This window comes from Primulina eburnea, chromosome 5, assembly GCF_022965805.1.
Source record: "Primulina eburnea isolate SZY01 chromosome 5, ASM2296580v1, whole genome shotgun sequence".
NCBI lineage: Eukaryota > Viridiplantae > Streptophyta > Magnoliopsida > Lamiales > Gesneriaceae > Primulina > Primulina eburnea.
Window position 1 is genome coordinate 24,996,236 of NC_133105.1, and position 26,721 is coordinate 25,022,956.

At 37.3% G+C, this 26,721-nt stretch overlaps 1 protein-coding gene across 4 annotated transcripts; it reads right to left on the bottom strand.

The window, feature by feature from the left end:
• Window positions 1-5,566: 5,566 nt before the first annotated feature.
• Window positions 5,567-19,930, bottom strand: LOC140833120 (calmodulin-binding transcription activator 5-like). Of its 4 annotated transcripts, XM_073197552.1 has the most exons (14): window positions 19,868-19,930; window positions 19,591-19,689; window positions 18,549-18,674; window positions 18,295-18,410; window positions 11,083-11,171; window positions 10,879-10,924; window positions 10,465-10,597; window positions 10,068-10,187; window positions 9,910-9,968; window positions 8,678-9,097; window positions 7,628-8,325; window positions 6,703-7,249; window positions 6,183-6,491; window positions 5,567-6,112 (listed from the first exon to the last, which is right to left on the bottom strand). In XM_073197552.1, the coding sequence occupies exons 2-14, from the start codon at window positions 19,652-19,654 to the stop codon at window positions 6,068-6,070; spliced, it is 2,772 nt and encodes a 923-aa protein (XP_073053653.1). In that variant the 5' UTR covers window positions 19,655-19,689; window positions 19,868-19,930; the 3' UTR covers window positions 5,567-6,067. The 4 variants fall into 4 exon arrangements, with proteins under 4 accessions (XP_073053653.1, XP_073053652.1, XP_073053654.1 ...); XM_073197551.1 differs by lacking the exon at window positions 19,868-19,930 and having other exon boundaries at window positions 19,591-19,816; XM_073197553.1 differs by lacking the exon at window positions 19,868-19,930 and having other exon boundaries at window positions 19,511-19,649.
• Between the last annotated feature and the right edge of the window lie 6,791 nt (window positions 19,931-26,721).

Consider the following 26,721-nt stretch of genomic DNA (forward strand, 5'->3'; position numbering starts at 1 on the left):
TTGTTTTGAAGTGGTAAAATCGTGTAAGAGATAAAAATTTGAAGTGTTGTGAAGTGGTAAAATCGTGTAAGAGATAAAAATTTTAAGTCTTGTGAAGTTGTAAAATCGTGTAATTTAGAAAATTTTTAAGTGTTGTGAAGTGAATTGGAAGAAAATGGAACGAATTTGCAGGTATTTATTGAGAGTGGTGGATCGAATTTTTGAAATGAGCGACGGTGTTTCCAAAACCGTCGTTAATATTAGGGACGGTTATTGATAATCCGTCGTTAATTTCAAATTAGCGACGTGTGTACTTGATTCTGTTGCTAACTCTAGCGACGGTTTGCAATAAACCGTCGCAATTTGAAGTTTTAAGTAAACCGTCACTAAATACCGTTGTGTTCTATTCTTAGTTCACGCTAATCGACAAAGTTTTTCATAAACCGTTGTCATAAACGTTCAAAGACAACGGTTTTACAGAACCGTTGTCATTGACCCTAAAAACCGTTGTCTTTGACCCCCAAAAGACAACAGTTGTATGAAAACCGTTGTTGTTTGCTTAAAAAATGATCTACGACAACGATTTTAATCTTGAAATAATCATAAGTCGATTGAATGATATGGTAAACAAGCGCGTGGCATTGAATGAGGAAACTGTTGAGCCTCAGTCTGAAGAAGTTTTGGAAGAAATATCAAACGAAGATGAGGCACCGATGAAGTTGAGAGATGAACAAGTTTCTGAGACTATCGATTTGAGCTCGTCGATAATATTATCATACATACATCAAGGAGATCCTTGTCTTTCTCCACTGCCGATTTCAACAGATTTTGTTCTTCAAGCCAACGATGATACTCTCATCTCATGCCTATTATTTACAGTCACGTTTTATTGAGTAGACGAGCTTACATTGTATATATCAAGCCAAACTTGAGAGCACATGGAACTAAGACCCATTTATGATGTCATATGACACTTACTTTGGGCGTCAGCCGCTCTTTGAATGATTGCTTTTGAGGGTCAAGCTGACGACTAAAAATCAAGCGCTTTTGGGAGGCAACCCAAATTTTTTGTTCATATATTTTTAATTTTTTCAATTAGTACAATTTTTGTTACCTTTGTGCAGAAGATGTCTTTTAAAAAGGCGTGATCACGTCTTATAAGAATATCACTTCTGCACCCAAAAAAAAATATATATATTTTGCCCTAAACACAGTAGATTTCTTTTGACAAGGCGTGGTCACGCCCTGTCCGAAAACATCTTCTAAAAAAAAAATTACTTTTCTTTTATCTAACACTATTTGTTCTTACCCTTTTCACATCTTCTCTCAACAGCTTCATCATCGATCCACCATTTCCCCCACCGCAGCAGTAAATGATGCTTCTTTACGATGCTCAACATTTTTCAGGGAAGTTCTCTAACTTTTCATACTATTTTATTGTTTTAGTTGAACATCTATTTTTTGTCATTGAGGACAATGTCAAGTTTAGGTGTGGCAGTTTTTGATATGCTGGTGAGAAGTTTGACTTGACTGTGGGCTTTTTGATTTTTTTTATTCGGTTTTTAGTATTTTGATTTCATTTTTCTGCATTTTAATTTAAAAAAAATAGTGACGTTGTTAGTTCCAAGCACCTAGTTCATTTGTTATCTCTTTATTCTGAATCCTGATTGCCTCTGATGTGAATAAAAAAAATGATGTTTTCTTTGTGTGAAAATGCTTTTGCATTCTCACTTTTGCATTATAAATAAGTTGCTCTTGATGATAGTTAGAGAGGACAAGTGTGTGGGATTTAACACAATTGCTATATTTTTTTCTTTGGTGAGCTTTGAGCCTATGAGCAATCATGATATCATGCTCTATTTTCTTGGATTGTATGTTGTCATTTCATTGTTAATTTTTCTAGAACTTGCACTGTTATACATGTCTTTGTCAACACTTTGTGGTGGATTAGGTGCATAGACAAAACGATAAGGGCATTAGGTTCAAACCATTTTCTTCGCATCATCCAAGCCGTTCTTTGAGCCTACCCTGATTCATAGACCCTAATGAACCAAGCTTGAGCCTCAGCCTTTTTCTTTGAATAAAAATAACCACATTACAGGCCGTGATAAATCTTTTTTGTTGGTTATCCTCATTTTTGAACCTTGAATTGGAAAATCATGTAAACTTTTCACAAATAGCATCACTCAATCCAAAATAGTGTGAATTGTTGGGATTTAGTCAATCTCGAATCCTTATAGTCCTCGTCTACAAAAAAAACAAAAACAAAAAAAAAAGAGAAAGAAGAGAACTAGACGAAAAAAAAAGAGCAATAAAGAAAAAAAATGCTCTTGATTGTTATAATGAGATATAAGAGTTTTTGGATGCATTTTTATTTTGGTAAGAAAAGTTTGTTATGGTTTCTCCAATTTCATAGCACATTGTTTCCTTTTATCCTACCTTACTCGTAACCACGTTACAACCCATTTATAACCTTTTTGTTTGTGTATTTTAATTCATTTCATTTAGTGGAAGGATGTGATATATTTGCAAGCCTATGGTAAAAAATTTCGATGCATTTGATATGAGAGTTTGTTGATATATATATATATATATATATATATATATATATATATATATATATATATATATATATATCCTAGACACTAATCAGCAAAATGAGCGAATCTTATGAGAAGTTGTTAAATCCCATGCATTTTAATTTCTACACATTCTGATTGCAGTGATTGTTCATGATGTTATTTTGTGAGATGCTAAGAAATTAAAATGTCTTGTTGTATGAAAAATGTTTTGGATAAGTAAAGGAAGCGTAAGGAGGATGAAAAATGGAGATAATGAGTTGATCTATTTTATGCTTGAGGACAAGCATCGTTTAGGTGTGGGAGATTTTGATAGGCTCGTAATAGTTAGTATTTTTATTTTCTTGTTTCTCATTATTCCAACCTCCGATATGTTTAATTGATACATTTTTGTGTAATTTTATTGTAGGAGGAACTTTTATGGTCTTGGAGCAAATTTGAGCTAAAAATGTGATGTTTCTCATATTTGAAGTTTCCAATATAGATTTTAGAAAGAGAATGGCCAAACCAGAAGAGGTCCTGGAACAAGACGTGGCCACCCCTTGTGATTATATTTCAGCTGCCAAAAATTGCAAGAAGGAAAAAATCTGATTTTGTGAAAATTTTGCAAGATTTGAAAGTATTAATTATGGTGTATGGTTTAGTGGAAATTCTTGGAAGGAAATTCTAGATAAGATATTATCTATTATTTTATATTTAAGATTTAGGGTTAATTAGAGTTAGTGGGCTTTTAGCAAAAATTTAGACCCAAAAAATCTACTACTCACGAGGTCAGCCGCAGCACAAGAAAAGAAGAATTAGATTTTTTCCTCCACAACCCACGCACAAGAGAAGAAAAAAAGCGCAAGAATTTCTCAACCTCTTCTCTACACCTTTAAGCTAAGTTTTTATTTCTGATTCAAAGGATAATTCTATTATTTCAATTTTATTACTGTGAGGCTTTTTGTGCTTTGATTTAATATTCGTGTTTTGTTCAAGTATTCGTTGATTTATGATTTATTTATACGAAAGTTGTATCTTGTTTAATCTTACAATTTAATTCGATGTATAATTTTCTACTACTATCTATGAATTCAGTGATCTGTAATTTTCATGAACGATTGGTACATGAGTAGCAATAGATTAGGTGTGTTGTGCTATTATAGCATATTTAATCTAAATAAATCAACGAAACTCAATCTATTAATTGCAGCTATCTCGGTTGTTAGATCCTAGGATTAACTGTTTCACAAAATGAAAATCTATTTTTACTTAATATGGAACGCTATTGTGCCCAGTTAATTATTGATAAGTTTTGACTGGATGCTGGGTTTGGTCAATTAAATTAGGAAAACACAAAAATTTTAGCGGCTATCCATATAATTCTAATGTTAATTATTTGTAACTGCATTAATAAATAATATGTTACTCGATGAACAATGATACAATTGAATAGTAGAAATCCCTTGAATCGAGCTTGGTAATATTAAGTTACATTTTATTAGTTATTCATCTTGATTAGTTATTTCTTATTTTCTTGCATGTTAAATTTAGTTTAGTATTTTATTTAACTCATATAAAAAATCTCCCCTTTTATTTACATTTCGCTTGAAAGAAATAAATCTCCCGTTCCCTGTGGATTCGACCATGCTCATCATTACACTAATTTTAGTTAGAGAGTAGGAATTTAATTTTTGTGGCTCAACGACAGCTCACCAAACTTATTGTAGCTAAAATAAATCTTCAGAAATATACAACTTTGTACAAAATAAGAAAAAAAATTCATTAATTTTGAAAAAGATAAGTACATATTCATACAAACATTTCAAAATAAAAAGTTATAACATATATACAAAAGCACCTCAGACTGTATATCTGATGTCGGACAATTGATCATTTCTTGACTTTCTTGTCAACTGGTCCTTTGTCAGTTGAACTGTCTAGTTCACGACGCTTCTTACTTGTTTCTGCTGTCTTCTTCTGTTCTTCCACCTTTTTTTCAGCACCCGCCAATTTTGAAAATAGGAGGAATGTTGAGCTAACCTGTGCATATATTTCAACTAGTTGATATTACACAATGTCAATTTTCTTAGATAGGCTTGAATGTACAAAATCAATTATGTTGCTGAGTACTTCCTGAGAGGAGAGCCACAACTGCTTCTCTTTTCATTTTTCTCAACTGTTGAGAATAACGCAGATACATCCTTGGACATCTTCTTGAAGTCTTTCATTGTGTGGTCCTTGAGAGTGTCCAAACTTAAAGTGTGCATCAGCTGAGTTGATTTTACTTGAGAAACTATGGACCCAAGATCTTGCAAACTGGACAGTATATTGTTAAGCATGATATCAATCACGCTGCTTGACAACTGCTGAAGTTCCAGGGCCAACATGATATCAATCACGCTGCTTCAACAATAGTTGGGACTTTCCCTTTTCCTTTCCCAATGATATTGACTACTGCTAAAGTTCCAGGGCCAGTATCTTGGTCTACATCTTCAGCTACTTCATTGACTGCCTCTTCTTGTACAGATAAACTCTGAGGCTGATCCTGATGATCAGTTGAAGCACTTGGTGCCTCGGCAGTCTTCATTTAAAATATCAGCTTGTGTAAAGCTTCTGAATTAAAGAAAGTCTCAAGAACCACCAAGCAAGTGGAGATCAGTTCTGATAAGACAGATGGTTCCTAGACTTTTGGCTTTGCTTCAACAATACCAATTTGTTCAGTTCTCAACTGAACTTTTTCAGCTTGTATCTCAGCTTCAAGTACCGATGCATTGACTTCCTCAGCCACTGGTTCGAAAATATCTTCATCAGCAGCTTGATCTTCCCTATGCTGCTGCTAAATTTCTTCCATGTATGTGGTCATTGTGAAGTTACAACGGTAGACGTAGATGACTGCAGAGCGGTGACCATGGTCATTTTACGGGGAGAGATGTGTGTCTGATGCCATAAATAAAAAATTCACCCTTTATTAATTAGAAAGAGATTATACATACAAGGTTTAACGTTCAAACAGGTTTACAACTAAGTTAACAAATAACTATAATCTTAAGATATTCAAAGATACAATCGACAATACAATCCGATTTTCAAACTATATCCTAACAGCCAACCAACCATAGAATGAATTAAAGATACACTCAAATATTCAAGATACTATTATGCCTTTTCAAGAACATAATGCACCGAGAATCAGAGCAGAAAATTCCTCAGCTATACCGAACCTCAAATTTGAACACGATATTGCAGCATTTCAGATCCTACATGCAACAATTCTGTTCCATCTACTCTTCTGCACACATTAGATTAATGATAAATCCTTACAGACATTTGTAACAAACTACATTAATGTGAAACATGAGGCGGGATGCCAATTGGAGCAAAACCAAAGCTTCAAAACCCGACAGAACTGCCTTAATCTTAAACTCAGAAACACAACATTTATCACGAGTCTTCAATTCTTGACGTCAACAAAGAAAGGTTCCACTGTCTTTGCTCCGTAAGTAAATGGCAGTGGACAAGTCCTTTTGTTATCGCATTTCAGTGTCCGGGTGGAAACGTCCATTATATTCCAGCTGCAAGGGGCAATGATTAACTTAATATGACATCATAATTACAGGAAAACAAGAATAAGAGTATCCTCACCGTGGCTTGATTATGCGCTAATTTCATTCTTCTATATTCTTCTTGTGCTCGCCTCGATCTAAACATTGCCTGGACCCTTACAACAGATCTCTCAACTCGTTCCTCGGCTTGTTTCCTGCTGGCTTGGAAGAAGCCTTCCTCAACATCATCTCCTCGATTTGGATCTTCAGGAGTTTCATCAGGTTGAACCTGAAGCCCTCGGAACCCTTTTCTCTTTAAACGCCAACGCAGTACTGCTTTTTCAAAGATCCCAACTGACCACACAATCTTACGATACTGCTTCCTGGCTTGGAAAGCTCGGAAAACGGCCTGCAATGGAGAAGGATTACAATCAGAAACATCCAGTAGAACAGTCCTCATATCATATAGCACAAACAATAATTTACTTCACACTGCAGAAAAAGCCGGCAATTTAAATTCTCATAGGCATCCAGCCCCTAAAATATAAACTATTAAGTCGTATGATTTACGTTCTGCATGAAATTTATGGCACATCAAATCATATGTCAGCTTCACTTACTTGGATTTTGATAGTTTGACGACGTAAGTTGAGGAAATCCTTCCGCATCTTCCAAGTGCGGAACCTATATTGGATTCTCGCAGCAGCTGAAATTTTTTTGCGTGTCTCATAGTTCCGGTAAGCATGCTGGATCCTCATTGCTGCAACTATGTTGCGTGCTTCGATTTCTGGATTTGATGTCTGAACTTCTTTGGTCCGCACTTTGAATGAGTGCTCCCTGAATGCAGCCTGAATGCGTGCTGCTGCATCAGCAGCTGTCCTGTAAGCCGCTAGAGTATCCTTCAAATAAGACTCCTCCTCACTGAAGTTCTCAGAGTTCACTATTTCATTAGTGGTAGTTTGCAGTGACCCACTAACATTTCCGGCCAATGTCATATCTTTAAAGTGAGAAACTAAAGCCTTCTCAGCAAGATAAGCTGCCAAACCATCATACCCATTGTTAGAAGCAAGATCAGCAGCAGTGCAGCCTCCGGGGTTTTCTGCAGTCGGATCTGTTACTAAATTTGGCTTTGCACCAGCAGATAAAAGGGTCGCCACCATTTTCTCCCTGAATATAACAAAAGGTAAATGATGCAAACTATGTGCGGTCATTGTTCATTTAGGGACAAATATTAATCAAAGTTTCAAATAATAAGCCCAGAATACTGTTGTCTCCTTTATAACGTTGCAACAAACGCTATGACCCTGGAAACTCAATTTATCATGTTGTCACAGTACAACACGTAAAAAAACTGAAAGACATCATTCTAGATAGAAAACTTGGTGAAATAATTTAAGATCCCAGTGGTAAAATGATTCGAGCATATGAAGGGCTTTACTTCTTTACAAACGAAAATAAAAGCTAGGGGAATCATTCAAGATCCCAGTGGTAACTCAACTCGAGTCAACAAGCAATGTTACAGGTCAAGATATTTCAGGACTTCACCTTCCATAATATGCAGCCCAGTGTAATGCAGTCCATCCAAATTTGTCTCGATAATCCAATGACAAGCCAGAACATGAAAATGGGTAAACTGCCCACGTATAACCTAAGATGGCACACAAATGAATTACGCCCTGACCTTGTTCATCACGTTCGGAAACTTTGCACCCTGAAACCACTTTTTCTAGCAACCATTCATGCAGTCTATATTGCAAAGTCCATTCAAACAAGCTTTCTTTTGCCTCGTCAAGAGACATCTTATAGTTTTGGATTGCTTTGGTCAAATACATCAAACAGTCAGAGAGTTGTGATGTCTTCTGACTAAAAGCTTTCGCATTCTTTAAGGCATTTGGGAGTAACTTAGAGGAAAAGATTCCCAGGCCCTTGGATGATGAAAACAACAGATGAGAGAGTCTAATTTGAAGCTGAAATCCTTCCCAAGTAGTTTTATTTTCCGGAGGAATTGTCATAATGGGAACTACAGGAGCACGAAATTCAAAGGTCAAAATTTGGCTGACTGGTTTATGGCCATCAAAACTCAGATAGAGATTCACTAGTCCTGGAGTTTGAGGAGAAATTGAACATTGAAATACTCCAGCTTGTACAACTTCAGCAGGGACAATGGAATCTCCACATGCAAGGAATAAATTGGACTCTGTGCTGGGTGAGCACCCCTCATTAAAAACCCCAACAACCAAGATCTGCATAACAACAACTCAGTGAAGTTATATAACAATTGTGAGAGTAATTGGATGCACTAAATTGTTGTTCATTACAAGTGTAAATTTAACTGCTTGCACTTAACCAATGGAAATATTTGCTATCCAAGCAGAGTTTCATGCAACTTCCAATGTAACATACAACTATATAACCCTTGTACATTTTAATTAAACATTCTCCCCTGGTTACTTTTAGTCACACAAATATTGGTCTTTAAATCAGATGGTGATATAAATCTCACTTCAATCTCAAATGCTAACATGTGAAACACGTGAGTATTTACAGTTCATAGACAACACCAATATAAAGTTAAATAATTCCAGGACAGTGAACCTTTGTTTCTTCAGTAGAAAAAGCCCAACCAGGTGAAATATTTGTTATCTTAAATATTTGCCCTATAGCAGATGACAAACGATCATCCATCCTCGGAGACGTAAACGACTGGTGGCCAGTTGAGATTGAAGATTCCACAGCCTGATTGTTCACTGATTCTGGAGAATCAGCAATGATGTAGCTCATCCACCTTCCTATACTGTCCTGAGCTTGCAGACCATCTTTTGCCACGTTATTTAGAGAATCAATTTCACTTAATGGCCCCAATCCAGTTGAATCCACAACAGTCTCACCACCCACCATATTGTAAGATAAATTACCAAAAACATCATAACCAATGGGATAAGTCCCAGCAACTTGTCCAGAAACATTGCTTCCAGAACTTTCTGGGGATACCTTTTTGGTTATCTGACCATCGTCCTGTACTCAGAAATGCTTATTAAGAACAAATAATATTACATTAAATATTTATCTTACATTTGATAATGAACAAATGGCGTATGAACCATTTAAACTGCCTGGTAGCCATGAATGATGCAAAATGAATTAGGACTATAGGGTGGTTATTTTTTTCCTTTTGTGTCTTAGTTCATGTGGTCTGGGTGCAACAACAGTCCAAGAGGGAAAAAATTAATCACATATGAGTGAACTTCCATAAAATAATAAAGCAACAGAAAAATCTAAAACAAAAAGTACATTGACCACCTTTTCTACATTACGATCCCTTGAACCGATTCAAACAAATAAAGTGAATTATTACTCTGCTAGCATATAAAGTCCTTAGCAAGCTTTTAAGAGGCCATCTCGACCAAAAGGTCTGACTGTCTGACTTAAATTATGTTTTAAGCACCAAACAGTCCTTCAATGGCTCATATAAACGTTCTTCCCGTCACGAAGAATTGAAAGACTGATTATTCTAAAACAAAAAAATCAGGTCACCAGTTTGGTCCAACATAATGCCTAGATATGTGGAAAAGTTCTATGCCATTATGAATCCATGATGCAACCACGTGTCTTTATTTCCAAATGGAAAGTAATCAACCATGCAAACCAAAATTTTATGGAAAATTGTGTTCCAACATCACGTGGTTAAAAATTATAAAACACGAAGCTGAGAGCATTTTTAAAACAAACCTTGTAACTCAAATTTCATCAATAAAAATTCATGATGACAGGCACAATCAAGATTTACGTTTATGAAAAACATATGGAACATAATTGTGACTGCTTACACGTATTCTGTAACTGTTCATCTGATTTTGATTAGAGTGCTCAAAATCTGAAGTTTTTCCTGCAACCAGTAAATTGCATGCATCAAAAGAGATAATTATCAGTAATTTTTTAGAAACTCGTGGCACTACTGCAAACAGTCTTCACACTGAGTTTATACCATCATGTTGAGTAATCAGCTTGTGTGAATCATCCAACACCAAAAGTTCATCCCATTCAAGTGTGTTTATCTCATGAAGTCTCTGCTCGTGGTTTTTCACAGTCAAGCTGTCATGTCGCTCTGAAAAATATCACAGGATCCAGCAACAACATAATGTCAAGAATCAAACTTTTGGCTTTAACTCAAGGCCTGAGTCTGTATCTAAGTAGATAAAATGACTTTTATTGTCTCTTACTTAATATAGAGTTTCAAAACTAGCTACATGTCAGCTATTAGTTTTACTAAGTCTATGCCTTTGAGATTTCTTAAAGAATTAACATCCTATTCAAGGTAATCAACAGACTAAGTCCCAGTGAAAGGTAAAGCAAATATCTCTGCACAGAAAATTAAATATAACCTAAAAGCAATCTGCTGGTGTCATGATATACACGATGAAGAGCAGAATCAAATTCTTCCAACAAAGGCAAAGAGGTAGGTGGGTCAGAGATAGCTGGACTAGGATTGGAATTGACAGATGTGTCAGGGGAAACCTGCAACAGTGTCATAAGTTAGCCATAATCCAGTTTGCATGAAATTACATGTTACTTCAAACATACAAGATGCTTCTAAAGCCACAGTCACAAAAATAACGTCATGTTAAATATACAGGAGTTGGCCATTGACGACCATGATTTTGCCAAGTGTTGCAAAGACAAAGAATAATTAGATCCCAGAAGTGATCACCTTCAACAAAACTCTACTTATGCAATAGCTCTAAAAAAGTCACTCAGTACTTAATAATCAACATATAGTTTATGAATCAGAGACAAACCTCTTGTGTTTCTCGATAATGCACAAGGACAATATGTTCCAGAGATCTACAACAAATAAATTACATAATGAAATCTAAGCCCATAAAAATAAGTGCTTTTCTCAGTTAAAATGTTAACTTATAAAAGCATCACACGCTATCATGTCCACAAGATATAAAAGATGACGGTTAACTATCTTAGCACAATGTTTAATGTTTTCATACTTGTCCAACAGCCAGTAACATCTGCGAACAAAAGTAGGGCTGTCTTCTCCATGTGCATAGTATACATGAATTCTTTCCTCATTACCAACCTACCAAACACAAAGACCGAAGGTGACATTAATCCTTACACATCACTACAGAATCTAATAGATGAAGATGAATTCTCAACGTGAAGAGGAAGTGAACAGAGAAGCTAAGTCTATGTCAATCATCTTTAGACAGAAAAAGTAGATTGAAACAAATATTATGTCACCATAAACAAATGCATCGCTTAGAGATAGGATAATATAAACTAGAAAACCGGAGAAAATCCAACACAGGGAAATGTTTAGCTCTTTCATCCAATATTTCTCCGGTCTCCATAAACAAATAAAAACAATGTGATGTCCTAATATATCCTAAATTAAGTACTCGAATTGCCAATCCTCTCCATTGGTCAAATGAGAATTGGACTGCTTTCCCTCCAACCCCACCTACAACACCAAGTGACAATTCAAACAAAAAGAATCATGATGACATATTGAACATTCATGGTAATATTAACTTTGAAAATTCAGTACAGAAGCCAATCTTAATTTGTCTTGGCTTAATTAATAAAAACAAGTCTTTTCTTGCTAATTCAAGGATGTGTATCCAAGTGTTCATTCAATTGTATTGCATAACGTAGCAAACGAAGGAACACATATAGGTTTTGGAAGTGCAGAATATTATTCAGCAAAAGTAGGTAAATAGGTATGATACAAGATACCAATTTATAAAGATCTATCTACCTATTTTACTCCAACTAGGAATCCTCACTCTAGAAGATTAAATAGACTTTTAAGATACAAATAATACTCTATCCTAATAAGTAATAATTTGGATAAGATCTATAGTTCCACATTCAACACTCCCCCTCAAGCCGGTTATAGATGTTGATAATGCCAAGATGCGAGCTCAAGTCTTCAAAATGAGTTCAATGAAGAGCTTTTGTTAGGACGTCTGCTGTTTACAAGTGAGTGGGGATATAACAGAGATCAATGACTTCAGATGCTTGATTATCACACATTACTCGCAAAGGTTGTTCAACTTCAAACTTCCAAGTTATTGAATGGTCTCTTCAGCCACATCCCTCCACATATACCTGGAGCTAAGCTATGTTGAATGGATATGGGTACGGGTATTGTATCGAAACGATACGGATACGACGACAAGTCAAAATTTGAAAATATAAGACACGATAAGGCTAAGATACGACAATCATTAAATATATATTTATATAAATTTAGTATTGAAAAGTAAGACATAGATGTAATATTTCATCGATCATAATATCTTAAGTACAAAATATAAAACGCAAAATCCATCTTAAGCAAATAAAAAAAAAAATCAAACATCCATATCAGTCTCATCACAAACACTACCTTCATCAGTAAATAAGACCGACTCCAATTCAGGTTCGTCAAGAGACGAAATGGCAATTTCAAGGATAGCAACACCCTCCATGTCCATGGAATCAAATGCATCCGCTCCAACATTCCACATCTTACTTTCTCCTTCACTATAATGTGGACTCCTCCTAGATAAAAAATGAAGATTTTAGTGAACATACACCAAATCTTCCGCTCTCTGTGGTGTTATTTTGTTTCTCTTCAATGAGTGTATGAAATTGTAGGTGCTCCAATTTCTATAACAACAATTCAATGAGTGTATGAAATTGCAGGTGCTCCAATTTCTCTCACAACAAGAAGAAGAAGGTTGTCCAAGTATCTTTAAAGCTAAACTTTGAAGAGTTGGTGTGGAAGCACCATGTATAATCCACAACTTAGTTGGAGATATCCAACCTCGATCACGCATTGCATCATTATCAGAAAAATCGTCGATGGCTGCTGAGAAAGAGGCAAACTCCTCATTGGCACTTCTTCATTCTGAAGAACAAGAATAATATCTTTCAAAACACTTTTTCTTTTCCCTTGAAGCTTCGATGTCCCAATGAGGAGGAAGACGATTGGGAGATTCTTGGAGCCACTCATTGCTATAATAGCTATATAAAAAGATTGATAACTAAATATGAACTGATATGTATAATTTGCTAAAACTTCGTTATATTTTTTTTAGAGTTTTACCTCGGATTCAAAGAATGCACCAAACAATGTAGAAGTGTATTGCTTTTATTACATCATTACACCAGAATATCATGAACAATCTCATAAAACTTTGAATCTCCACTGTGAGGCCTTTTCGAGGTGGCAACCCTAATCTTCTCTATCATTTCATCCCACCAATCATATACTAAATGAAGGCAAGGTTTATCAGTGTCAACTTTCCTTGGCATCTCATAAATTGGACTTGTAAAAGAAATTATATAATCAATGTCTTCATAGAATTGATAATCTAATATCTTGTACTTCACTACTCTAGCCTTCAGTTGATCGTCCTCCTTGTATAGATCTCATCTTTCACTAATCATCATGTTTTCAAAACATTTCTTGATTTGCCTGAACCTTTTAAACATAACGATCGTGGAAGCAAATCGAGCCTTTGCAAGTGAGACATCTTCAAGTTCGAGTTATTGTTGAACATCAATAATCGTGATTCATTATTAAATTCTTGATCATCAAAGCATTATCTGATACTTATGCTATCCACTTAAACTCTTCAAAGGCTTATTTGTTTTGTACAAAGTCAATCGATGCACAAATATTCTTCAAAGCAAGATTCAAAATGCGAACAACAAAAAGTGTCCAAAATATGTGTGGGTATTTTGCCTCAACAAGTAACCCAGCGACTTTGCATACGGGAGCATTATCATGACCACTTGGAATCATTTATGGCATCATTAAGCAACTTAGAGATGAAACCTTTATCCTTGTACTCACATTCACAATTTAATGACTTTAGAAACATAGGTCCACTTTCACACACTGCCACAATATTAATAAGCGGTCTTCTTTGTACATCTGACCACCCATCACTACAAATACTAACACCCTTATGTTTCCAAGCAGCTTTTGTTGGCTCCAACAACTTTTCAATATGAGCCTTTTCTCTTTGACGAAGTGTAGTTCTCAATAAATTGTATCCGGGTGGAAAATAACCTGGAATCAGTTCGTTGAGTAGCCATACTGCAAGCACGAATATAAAGAGGATTTCTAGCAATATTGAAAGATAATCCTCTGTGTAAAATAACTTCGCAATTTCAGAGTGGAGCTCATCTCTCGCATTCAAGTTAAAAGCTTTTTCAAGATTGCCAAGTATTAATTTCCTCTTTTTTGTTGGATCATCACTTTGCAAAGAGAAAGGACCGTTGTATGAGGATTTTGAAGCCATGTTTGATGATGAAAGCAATTGAACTTCCTCCTCAATTCTGCGCCATCCACAAGTTGTTGCACATGCTTTAAGTGATCTATTGAAACAGCCACACAACCAGCAATTCCAAATCCTTTGAGTTTTAATAGGTGTACTTTCACCCTCATGGATGATCCCCTGCACACTTTGGTACATATGTTACACGACCAAGTAACATTTCCTCCTCTAGCAGCTCCCTTTTCGATCTTGGTTGCAAATTTCCACAAGGGAGAATAATCATCCACATCCTCTTGTACACTATCTTTTTGAAAAATTTCAATTGCAAGCTTGGGCTGTTTCAAGTTAGGACAAGCAAGAAATAGAAAGTCATAGCATTTCATTTTTTGATTATATGTCTAAAAGGTTCTGTCATCAGTGTCATCCAGACAACATTCAGTATATATAATTGAAATTGGTGGAACACTTGAACCTATGTTGCATGGACACGGGTACGGGTATCGTATCGAATACGATACGGATACAGATACGACGATACGAAAATTTTGAAAATATAAGACACGATACGGCTAAGATACGATACTTATTAAAATATATATATAAATATAATTTATATACATATATACATAAATTTAATATTAAAAATTGTAGAGATATACATATTTATATAAATATATTGTAGAAATATATACAATGTACAACTTCAGAGCAGTGTCCGACTTGTCAAACATGCAAAAAGTCAAGAACACCGATTTTTCCATATCCGACACACCTATCTGTGTTTGATACTTCAAAAAAAATTTAGGAGTGTCTGTGCTACATAAACTTGAACTATAATACAAAATCTCAATTGTAATCGTAAAGGAATTGTAGCGGCTTACAATTTTACTTCTGAGAACCCTTATATAAGCAGTGGCGGCCGCGACAGAAAGAGAGGGGAGACGCAAAGTGTGTGAAGAGCCGATGAGAATTGAGAATTGAGAGCCGATCTCTGTGTTGAGCAGAATGAAGACGATTAGAATTTATCTAGGGATTTAAAAGCCCAAAGCCAAAGCCCAGTTCTTTAAATTATTTCCCAATTAGTTCTCAGAATTTTCAACTTTTTTCATTTAACCCCTAAAACTTTTTAATATTTGCAATTTTGCCCAAAACGTATACAAGCCATATCCATAGCGTGTCTTTGCCGTGTCCAAAACGTATCTGACTAGTCAAAAGTCAACGAACTGATTTTTCCATATCCGACACGCGTATCCGAGTGTCGTATCCGTACACGTGTCGTATCCATGTCTGTTACTTCAAAAAAAAATTCAATGTGTTTGCGCTACATAGGAGCTAAGTCTAGATACTTTGCCTTTGCTCTATCCCTCGTAACAACAAACCGCTTCTTACTTCTCCATGTTACCAATTCCCCCATAGGTATGTGCAGTGGCCTGATGAGAAAGGCTACTCACTCTCGCTGGATGAGGTCTTTGAGCTAGATGGCTCAAAATCTGAATTTGCCCACTTGCTTATTCTATTCTCACCAACAAGCACTTTCTGGCCCTTCTTCTTCTTGAATGACCTCTTATCATCCCTGGTTTTCTTCCCTGCATTCCAAGTTTTTTAAGAGATCTATCACATACTTCTTTGAGAAATTGGGATCCCAAGGGAAGATATATAGCTACTTCCATTCCAATAAAATATTTGAGGTCAGCAAGGTCCTTCATTTCAAATTCCTTCGAGAGTAAGGCCTTCATGTGTGCCATCTCCTCACAATAATTCCTTGTAAGGACGATATAATCAACATAGACTATGAGGGCTGCGATTTTTCCTTTGTCGGAGTGTTTGGTAAAAAGGGTATGGTCAGATTGGCCCTTAATGTATTCTCTCACTCATTCAAGAAACAATGAAATCATGCTTGAGGTGATTGCTTCAAGTCCTACAAGGTTTTCTTCAGTTAACACACTTTATTAGTTGTAGATTCTGTTACAAATCCAGGTGGAATATCCATATAGATTTCCTCTTCTAGATCACCGAGGAAGGGCATTCTTCACTTCAAGCTGGTACAAGGGTCAGTCCAAATTCGCTGCCAGTGATAAGAGAACTCAGACAACATTGAGTCTGACCACTGGAGCAAAGGTTTGTTGGTAATCGATGCCACATGATTGCGTTTATCTTTTGGCCACCGGTCGTGCTTCGAATCTTTCTACACTACCACCAGCTTTGTGCTTCACTGAGAAGATCTATTTACATCCAACTGTTTGTTTCCCATTAGGGAGATCAATGATAATCCAACTATTGTTCTTCTCAAGAGCCTGTATTTCTTCGAAAAGAGCTGCCTTCCATTGAGGATCTCGGAGAGCAATATCCATGGTTAATGGAACCTGACCTGGTCTAATCTGGATATAAAAGCTCGATATGACAAGTGATCAAGAGAAACAAAATCACATATAGGATGTTGTGTACATGAATGAACACCTCTCAATGCAATAGGTCTTGCATCAGTAACATCATATTCAATTATAGGAACTCGTCATTAAGCTCAACAGTACTTTGTGTATTTTCAGTTTCAGTTGGCTGCTCTGAGGACAGTCAGGACTGTGCTGAATCCGTACATGGTGCTGTTGGATTTCTGCATGTGGTGGTTTCCTACGAGAATAAACCAGTAATGGCTTATGAGGCTCCAATTGTGATTGGGGTTATCTACGGGCTCTAATTGTGGAAAGGCAGGTGTGTCAGGTTCCCAATTGTGAGATTCACTCAATGTTGTCTCCATCTGAATCGAAGATTTGGGATAAAAGGGCCCACGCTCAAAAAACGTGACATCCATGGAATTGTAGAATTTCTTGGATAGGTGAGTAACAGTTGTACCCCTTTTGATTACAAGAAAAAGACGCTCGATTGCTCGAGGGTCAAGTTTCCGCAATCAGGGATATGCACAAAAACCGAGCAGCCAAAGACTCAGAGAGGGATGCTCTAAATTAGGTGTGTGGTAGGAAAAGAGGCCATAAGAGTCTGGATGGGAGTTTTCTATTGGAGGACACGAGATGGCATTCCGTTGATTAGATATGTGGCAGTGAGGACATCACCCCAAAAATGCTTGGAAACATTGTGGGTAAAGAGTAAGGATTTGCTACATCAAGTACGTGTCAATTCTTACGCTCAAAGACTCCATTCTGTAGGGGGTATCGACACAGGAGAACACAAACATTTTACCGATTTCCAATAATGGAATTCCACAATTGAGATGATCATGGAGTTTTCTTCGTTTACGTTTCAAAATTCGGGTCTCCTTCTTTGGCCCCATCGCAAAAGATGGTTTAGTTTTCCTTTCCCTTACCTGTACATTGAAGGAATTGTGACCATTTTAGGTAGTTCTTCTCAATTCAACTTGTATACTGCCTGCATAGTCTAAAGATCTTCGTATGTTTGTTACCTGATGGTCTCATCAGAATGTCCAGTCGTTTTTGAAGATTCCAACATATTGATTTGGGTACGAGTAAAAATCAGAAGATGAAAGAGAAATGGAGGAAGGTGAGGATTTTCAGCAATAAAGAGTCAGAGATAACATGGGAATAAAAGCCCATAAGAATAGAAGATATTCACCCCAGTTTTAGTCCTAGGACTTTTGTGCCATGATAACTTGAGAAGGAAAAACTAGTTATTTTATTAATGAGGCCAGCACAACCCTTTATATGATATACTAATTTACAGCCATGATTACATGAAAGAACAAGAAAAAAAATCTCTACCAAAAATGAGAAAATAATTACATTATAATCCTAGGAAATCAGTAATATACATTCCTAACATAGAACACTCTGTTCCGAAAAAATATTTTCGGATCTTACAACAAAGACATTAACCAACATTACACTCAAACTAGACTTGTTTATTATTGATCGTTTCATGCAATACAGAATCTCTTGAGGAAAAATAACACCTTACTTTTAAGTGCTCATGGGCTTCTTTAACAGTTTTTCCATCCTTTTTCTTCTTCCAATTATAGCCATCTTTCCGAAAATTCCGGAACATCTTACGATCAAATAACACAATGGTGCCACCTAGTGCGCCATAACATAATAAATATTAGCTAGACTCATGACATAGTGCATACGAAGGACCAAAACTTTAAGACTTTTTATATTCATTACAGATCAACTACCACATTAAGTTATTACAAAAACATTAAAATATATTACTTTTTGGCAGATTCACAGGTTTGACATTCACAGTGAAATATTTGTTGTTGCAAAGTATGGCATGAATCTCATTCGGCCTGAGCCATCTTGCCTTCGCCTCCGCCATCATAGTGCCTACATCCAAATCTATCCATGCGCCAAAGTCCAAAAGTTACACATGACAAAGTATGTAAATGAAGAAAAACATGAAACACTCTCTGCTAACAGTTATGCTTACTAACAAAAGCACAATGATAAGACAGACACAAGTGAACAACAAGATGGATCAATTTATTGGAACATATCCCCCACAAAATCGAAGTCAATAATTTATCCCAAGTTTGGACTTAAAACCATAGCACTAATACGTACTATCTATTACTATATTATTAAAAATGTGGCTATTATAGTAACTATTTTTTGTAGATTGGTATGCAAAAACAACCCTTATTTTTTTAAGTAATTTACAATTTATTTCATATCTCTTACTATAACTCTTTGCATATTATTAAATGTGGCTATTATAGTAACTACTTTCGGTAGTTTGGTATGTCCACTTACTTTTTACAAAAACAACCTTTATTTTTAAATAATTTATAATCTATTTCATGTATATCTTAATCCACATAAAACTTAAAAGATTGAGAAAACCGTCAACCAGTCAGGCAAAATATTTTTGACTAATTTATTAATTAGTTTTTAACACGCTCATCCAGCGTGCCAACACTGCTAGTTTGGAATAATCTAATAAGTACTTGCACCACCCACCCCAAAAAAAATCCAATAGCAGAGGAAAACAAAAATAAAATAGATTGTCAAACACAGAATGAACAAAAAGCACACCCATCACCGCTTAAATGGTTACATCAAACTTCATCCTTCCCCACGAATCAAGAAAAATAAAGCATAAAAGGACCAAAATCCTAGCTTTGTCAGCATGATTTACAAAACCCTAAAAACCCAGAAGTCAACTGTTGACCAACCTGACGAAACCGGCCCAAAGGCAAGCAATACTCACGAATCGAATCATACACACTGAAGTACCAACATAGATGTGTTGTACCTTCTTTGGTGCGAAACCCATGAATTTCAGACCCAACTAGCGGACTCCGTACACTACTCTCCATGGGCAACACTACAAACACCGATCACAGCGAAAATACTGCAATTACATGGCAAAAACAATTGGATTACGAGCTGATAATTCATACAGCGCAAATAAAAAATAAAAACCAGATCAGTTAATATTTTTGCGATTGAATAAATTCAAAGGATTCTGCACATAATTGCAGAGAATTGTATACATGGAAGCTAAAAAAAATGAAGAAGAAGAAACTTGCCTTTGAGTTGTACGAGCCAATGACAACTATGTTTCTCGGCAGAAAAATACAAATGAAACGAAGATGGATTTAGTAGCCAGGATGTATCTTTCTATTCTCTCAATTATATTTAACCAAAACTCGCATTATTAAGACAATTGTATATTTTTATTTATAATATTGTTTCGTATAATACCTGATCATAATATAAATAAGACAAAAACTTGTGTGAGACGGTCTCACGGGTCGTATTTTGTGAGACGGATCTTTATTTGGGTAACCCATGAAAAAGTATTACTTTTTATGCTAAGAGTATTACTTTTAATTATGAATATGAGTAGGGTTAACCCGTCTCACATATTAGAATCCGTGAGACGGTCTCACATGAGACCTACTCTATAAATAATAATTTAACTTTTTTAAAAAAATTTATAAATACATAATGTGCAATACTACACTTTTACTTTTAGTATTAAGTAAATTTTTTTGTTATTTTTAAATTTAAGGCTAATGATTTTTGGCAAACTTCTAATAACTCTCTATCTAACGTCCGAAAAACCAACATACGTAAATTAAATGCATGCAAATTATTTGAATTGCATAATTGTTTTATTTAATTGATTTTAAATGTTTATTTGATGCATATTCAATGATTAAATGTATGATTGCATGATAAAATGGTTATATGACATGATTTCATGAAATTGAAAGATTTTACCCGAATATTCAATAATAGACTAGGGAAAAGAGACCGGAGACGATCAAGACAAGAATAATTATTTTTCACTAAATATTTTCAAGGCATCTTAATATGATTAAAAATGATTAGATTTTTATAAAAATAATAGAATTCGAATTATTTTATGACACGAGTTCGATTTTACCCGGGAAGCCGGTTATGGGCAAACGAGGAGTTTCTAAAATATCAAAAATTTGGAACCTAAATTTTATAAACTTTTATTTTACAGTTAAATAAAAGTTATTGGACCCAATTTAACTAAATTTGAGTAGGCTCAATTGCTCATATCCTTGAAGGCCCAAAACCAAAGCACATTATAATGCAAATTAAAATCTATAAATTAGTTACCTAGGCTTCTAAGAAACTTGTATCAGCCGTTTTTTACACACAATACACACACATAATTTCGAGATATTCAAAGAAGGAAAATCTAGGATTCTTTGTCGCCCGTTTGTCCTTCCTCGTCGACGATCACGTATTCGAGCGTTTTAAACGCAAAGACAAGTTACTAAACCTTTTTGAAGCATCATTCAAACAATATTATGCATGTTTTATATATTTATACATGAAAAATTCAGAAGTATGATCAACTTTATGGTATGATATATATTTTCAAAGTTTTGACGCTTTAATGCTTGGTTTTGAAACGTTATGATTTCTAAGGGTTAGGCTGCCAACATAGGATGTATTACGGTTTAAACATGAACAAAATTTAGAGGAAACAAGGGCTGGAAACGAGACTTGGCAAGGGAAGAACACCTAGGGTTTTCTAGGAGAGACCATGCGCTTGTGATTGTCATGGGGTACGACTAGGGGCTGTGCTTCATTGGGGCTTGGTCAGCCAGAGCTGGATGGGGCATGGGGAGGGTCATGGTTAAGGGCCTGGTAGAGTCCTATCAAGGCTAGGACTCGTGGATAGCAGCTGGAGAAGAGCCCACGGGGGTAGGACTCTTCCCATGCATGTATAAGGCTCAACCTAGAGCTGCAGCAACCGATGGGCTAAGGGCTTGGCTAGGTGGTCTAGGCGGTGGCTCGGGGTGTTCCAGAGAGGTTCAGGAAAGTTCGTGCTTCAGGGTGGCTCGCGCATAGGAGTCCTTCAAGGAGTCCTACGTGAAGAAGGACTCCTATGCGCATTAGGAGATATGCACGGCTGCTGCTTGGGCAGGTGGCTCGCTGCGTGGTTCAGGGGTTCGGGCTGGTTTTGGTTGGGTCTGAGCATGGTCCGAGGAAGGTGAGGGTCATAGGGGATCATGTGTTAAGTGGGCACGTGAGTCCTAAACCGAGTAGGAGTCCTAGGATGTCAAAGAAGCAAGACGTGTAGCTCGAGTCCTTGTGCAAAGTTCGTGCTTGAGCTAGGGGCTGGTTCAAGGGGTCAGGGCTGGTCAGGAGAGTACCTAGGTGGGTTGGTCAAGGTTTGGATCGATGTGGCTCGGGCGTGGTTCGATAAAATTGAGAGATGGTTCGTTGGGTTCATGCAAGGGTCAAAAATGCTAAATAATGAATAAGTTTAGAACCATGGGTCCACGGAGGTGGTTCATGGCTCACAAGGGTAGGTTATGTAATAAAAAGTCTATGTTTAAAGTTTGGGAAGAAAATAATAAAGTTTGAAACAAATTGGGATTAAAACGCTCTACGAATAATTAATTAAGTAATTAAATTGAAAGTGTAATAGCCGAGCCCGGTGTACGGTACGATTTAAGTTTCGTATATTATTTAGGTTATGTGATTAGATGTTTAGAGTTGTGTTTTGGGCTATAGTAGTATTGGTTATTATTTTATTGAGGTGTTAGTTGGTGTTGATTGTTCGTTTCAGCGTTTCGGATCGATTTTAGTTGATTTAGTACTGTTCATTGCCGTGGCTTGAGTGCACCCGCGCTCTTAGAGGAGTGCCCCCGCGGTGTACTGTTCATCATTTTGGAATTTGAAGGCCGTGGCATCACCGCACCTGCGGCAGTGCAAGGACCGCACCCACGGTGTGCACCGCACCCGCGGTAATTGTAGCACCGCACCCGCGGTGTTCGTGCATGGGATTTATTTTGTTGTGCCGTGAGCTTAGCGCACCCGCGGTGTAAGTATGGGCGAGATATCTAGCTACTTTTTGGAGTTGTTGGCCATATCTTATCCTATCCTATCTACCTTTTTCGAGATTTCCTCTCATCTACCAAGGGTTTTCCTCCATTTCTTTTGCTTCCTACCTTTGATTCTTGGAGTTATTTGGATTTCCGACTTGAGATCGACGTTCTCCGTGGTATAAGGAAGCTTAGGTAAGTTTTTGGTGCGATTCTAGCATGGTTTTTGGAGATGAGTTGTTATAGGGTGTTGTTATTGTTGGTTTAATGGGATATTTGACTTGTATTTTTGGATATAGAGTTGATTTTGGTGTTGTTTATGGATTATTGTTGTAGGTGGTGTACCAAGAGCATAGTTTGAAGGTGTTCTATTGGTTGTAAGTGGAATTTCATCCCTTGTGCTCACATGATGTTATATGTATTGTGTTTCAAAGGTTTTAATGTGTTATTCCCTTCAATTGATTCATTGTTATGTATTGATTTCATTGATATGTATATTGGAGGAATTTTATGTCTCATTATTGTTCAAAGGGAATAAAAGAGAAAAGAAAGAGTTTCAAAGTGATTGTTAAAGCCAAGAAAGAGTTTAAATGTTTCTATTGGATTGATAAATACATAGCCAGAGAATTGCATGCAATTAGTTGATCAACGCCCATAGGCTTGTATCCCTCAGAGTTATCGGTTTATATCGATTTGGGATACGGGTACCACAGACAGAGATACTATTGATATCAATCCAACTAGAGAAAAGAGAATACCATCTTATTGCTATCTTATTGATATGCTATTGCTACAGTTATTGCTACAGTATTCATGTTTCAGAGTTGATGGTATTTATGATTTCAAAGTCATGATTTACAGAGTATATTGTATCATTGCTATGTTAGAGTTCCACTTGCTGAGATTTATTCTCATTTCAGTTATTTTCATGTGATGCAGATAAGAGTGACCGACCAGGACAGTGATCGTGGATGGGAGTCATATGCATACACCGTTGGAAGGAAGATTGTTTTGTATCATTTTGGGACATGATCATAAGAATGATTGTTTTGTATTTTGTATGTCATTTGAATGATCATGTGATTATTTTGTAAACATTTTTATGAAATGTATTTTGAAACTCCTTCCATATTTTAAAAGAAAATTTTATTTCCGCTGTATTATTTTTATTGTTACGGGTCAGGGTGTCACATTTAGTGGTATCAGAGCGGTGTTCTTCGGACCAATGCATATGACTTCGTCTACTTTCTACTGTCCGGGTATGTTTTCTTGCATCTATCCATTGTTATATATTGATTGGTGTCTTGTGAGCAATTGTAGAGTATGCCTCCTAAGCGTAAGGCGACCGAGGGTGAGGATAGTTCTTCCTCGAGAGTTGTCGACGAGTTCGGCAAGTTGCTTAAGGAGCGGGCTAAGGTGCATAGCGAGCAGATTCAGCAGCTCATTCGTATGCAAGGTACTGGACAGGATAAAGGCGCTCATTTCATTCGAGGCCTTAGAGCTGAGATTCGTCGTGATATCAACATGTCCAAGGCTGTTACTTTCAAGGAGATCGTGTCCAAAGCTTTGTTGGCCGAGCAGGATGAGAAGGACATCGCCAGGGAGAGGCAAGAGAGGCATCAAGCTATTGCTCAGAGAGGCCAGGGTTCTAATCAGAGGGGCAGGGATCGTTTCAAGGGCAAGGGCAAGATGGAGCCGAGTCCTAGACCACCGCCAGTTCCAGTTGATCTCGAGAAGCCACTGTGTCCTAAGTGTGGCAAGCATCATCGAGGAGAGTGCAGACTTGGCACTCATACTTGTTATCGTTGTGGCACGGCAGGCCACGTTGCCAGAAATTGTCCACGAGGAGCTAGCCAAGGGAAGGTGCAGGGTCGTATCTTTGCGATGACGAAGGAAGGTATTAATCATGATTCTTCATTGATCTCTAGTACTATTTTGATTTCAGGCAGAGTAGCTACGACTTTAATAGATACTGGTGCTACTCATTCTTTTATGTCTGATTTGTTTTTGAGATCGTTGGGTATAGTTCCTTCTGTTCTTTCCCTCCAGCTTAGTGTTGTTTTGCCTTCGGGGGACGTGTTGTGCCCGACGTCAATTGTGTTTGCGTGCCCTGTTCGTATTGAGGAGCGAGTTGTCTTCGCTGATTTGATTGTTATTCCTATGGTTGCTTTCGATGTTATTCTTGGCATGGATTGGCTTTCGACTTACCGTGCAGTTATCGATTGTGTTGCTGAGAAGGTGACTTTTGCAGATGATGGCCAGGGAGGAGTTCTCGCCAGCTCAGGTACTTCGCTGGTCCTTCCTTTTATTTCTTGTCTTGAGGCTGAGAGATTGCTGTGTAGAGGTTGCGATGGGTTTCTTGCTTCTATTGTGGATGTGGATAGACTGATTAAGTTGAATATAGATGATATTGATGTTGTGAGGGAGTTTGCTGATGTGTTTGAGGATGATGTTCCGGGTTTGCCGCCGGACAGAGATGTTGAGTTCGTTATCGATTTAGCTCCAGGTACGGTTCCTATCTCTAAGGCTCCGTACAGGATGGCCCCTACTGAGATGAAGGAGTTGAAGACTCAGTTGCAGGATCTTTTAGACAAGGGTTTTATTCGTCCGAGTTCTTCGCCTTGGGGAGCTCCGGTTCTGTTTGTCAAGAAGAAGGATGGATCTTTGCGGCTGTGTATCGACTACAGGGAGCTTAACAAAGTGACTGTCAAGAACAAGTATCCGTTGCCTCGGATAGATGATTTGATTGATCAGCTCCATGGTGCCACTGTCTTTTCGAAGATTGATCTTCGGTCTGGCTACTATCAGTTGAAGGTTAGGGAGTCCGATATCCCTAAGACGGCTTTCAGGACCAGGTATGGTCATTTTGAGTTTCTTGTGATGTCTTTTGGTCTGACCAATGCCCCTTCAGTCTTCATGGACCTGATGAACCGTGTGTTCAAGCCCTATCTGGATAGCTTCGTCATTGTCTTCATTGACGACATCTTGATCTATTCCAAGACCAGAGAGCTGCATGCAGAGCATCTCAGAGTGGTTCTTCAGTTGTTGAGAGAGAAGAGGTTGTTTGCCAAGTTGAAGAAGTGTGAGTTTTGGTTGGATCAGATTTCTTCCTAGGCCATGTTGTTTCGAGGGATGGCATTGCTGTTGATCCGTTGAAGATAGAGTCGATTCAGAATTGGCCTATTCCTACCACTGTCTCTGAGGTACGCAGTTTCCTTGGTTTGGCGGGTTACTATCGTCGTTTCATTTCAGATTTTTCCAAGATTGCCCTGCCATTGTCCAATCTGACGAGGAAGACTGTGAAGTTCGAGTGGTCCATCGATTGCCAGAGTGCATTTCAGGAGTCGAAGGATAGATTGACGACAGCTCCTGTTCTTTCTTTGCCTAGTGGTTCTGAGGACTTTGTTGTCTATACCGATGCGTCGAAGAGAGGCCTTGGTGCAGTGCTGATGCAGCGAGGTAAGGTCATTGCTTATGCTTCTCGTCAGTTGAAAGACTATGAGAGTTATTATCCGACGCATGATTTGGAGCTAGCAGCTGTGGTTTTCGCCCTGAAGATTTGGAGACATTACTTGTATGGCGAAAAGTGTGAGATCTTCACAGACCACAAGAGTTTGAAGTATCTGTTTTCGCAGAAAGAGCTCAATATGCGGCAGAGGAGGTGGTTAGAGCTTGTCAAAGATTATGATGTGACGATCAATTATCACCCAGGGAAGGCGAACGTTGTGGCTGATGCTTTGAGCCGCAAGTCGAGTGCTTCATTGAGTTCTTTGATTCAGAGGCCATTGTTGATGGATTTGCAGAGAGAGGAGATTGATCTGGTGATTCCAGGTACCATTGCTCGTCTTTCAGCGTTGGTTATTCGATCTACTTTGACGGACAGGATCCGTAGAGAGCAGGCGACTGATGTGCAGTTGCTAGAGTTGAGAGCTAGAGCTGAAAAGAGGGGTAATTCAGAGTTTGGTTTGAATGGTGATGGTTTGGTGACTTTCAGAGGCCGTATTTGTGTTCCTGTTGGCGATGATATTCGGCGAGATGTCTTGACAGAGGCTCATACCGCACCTTAT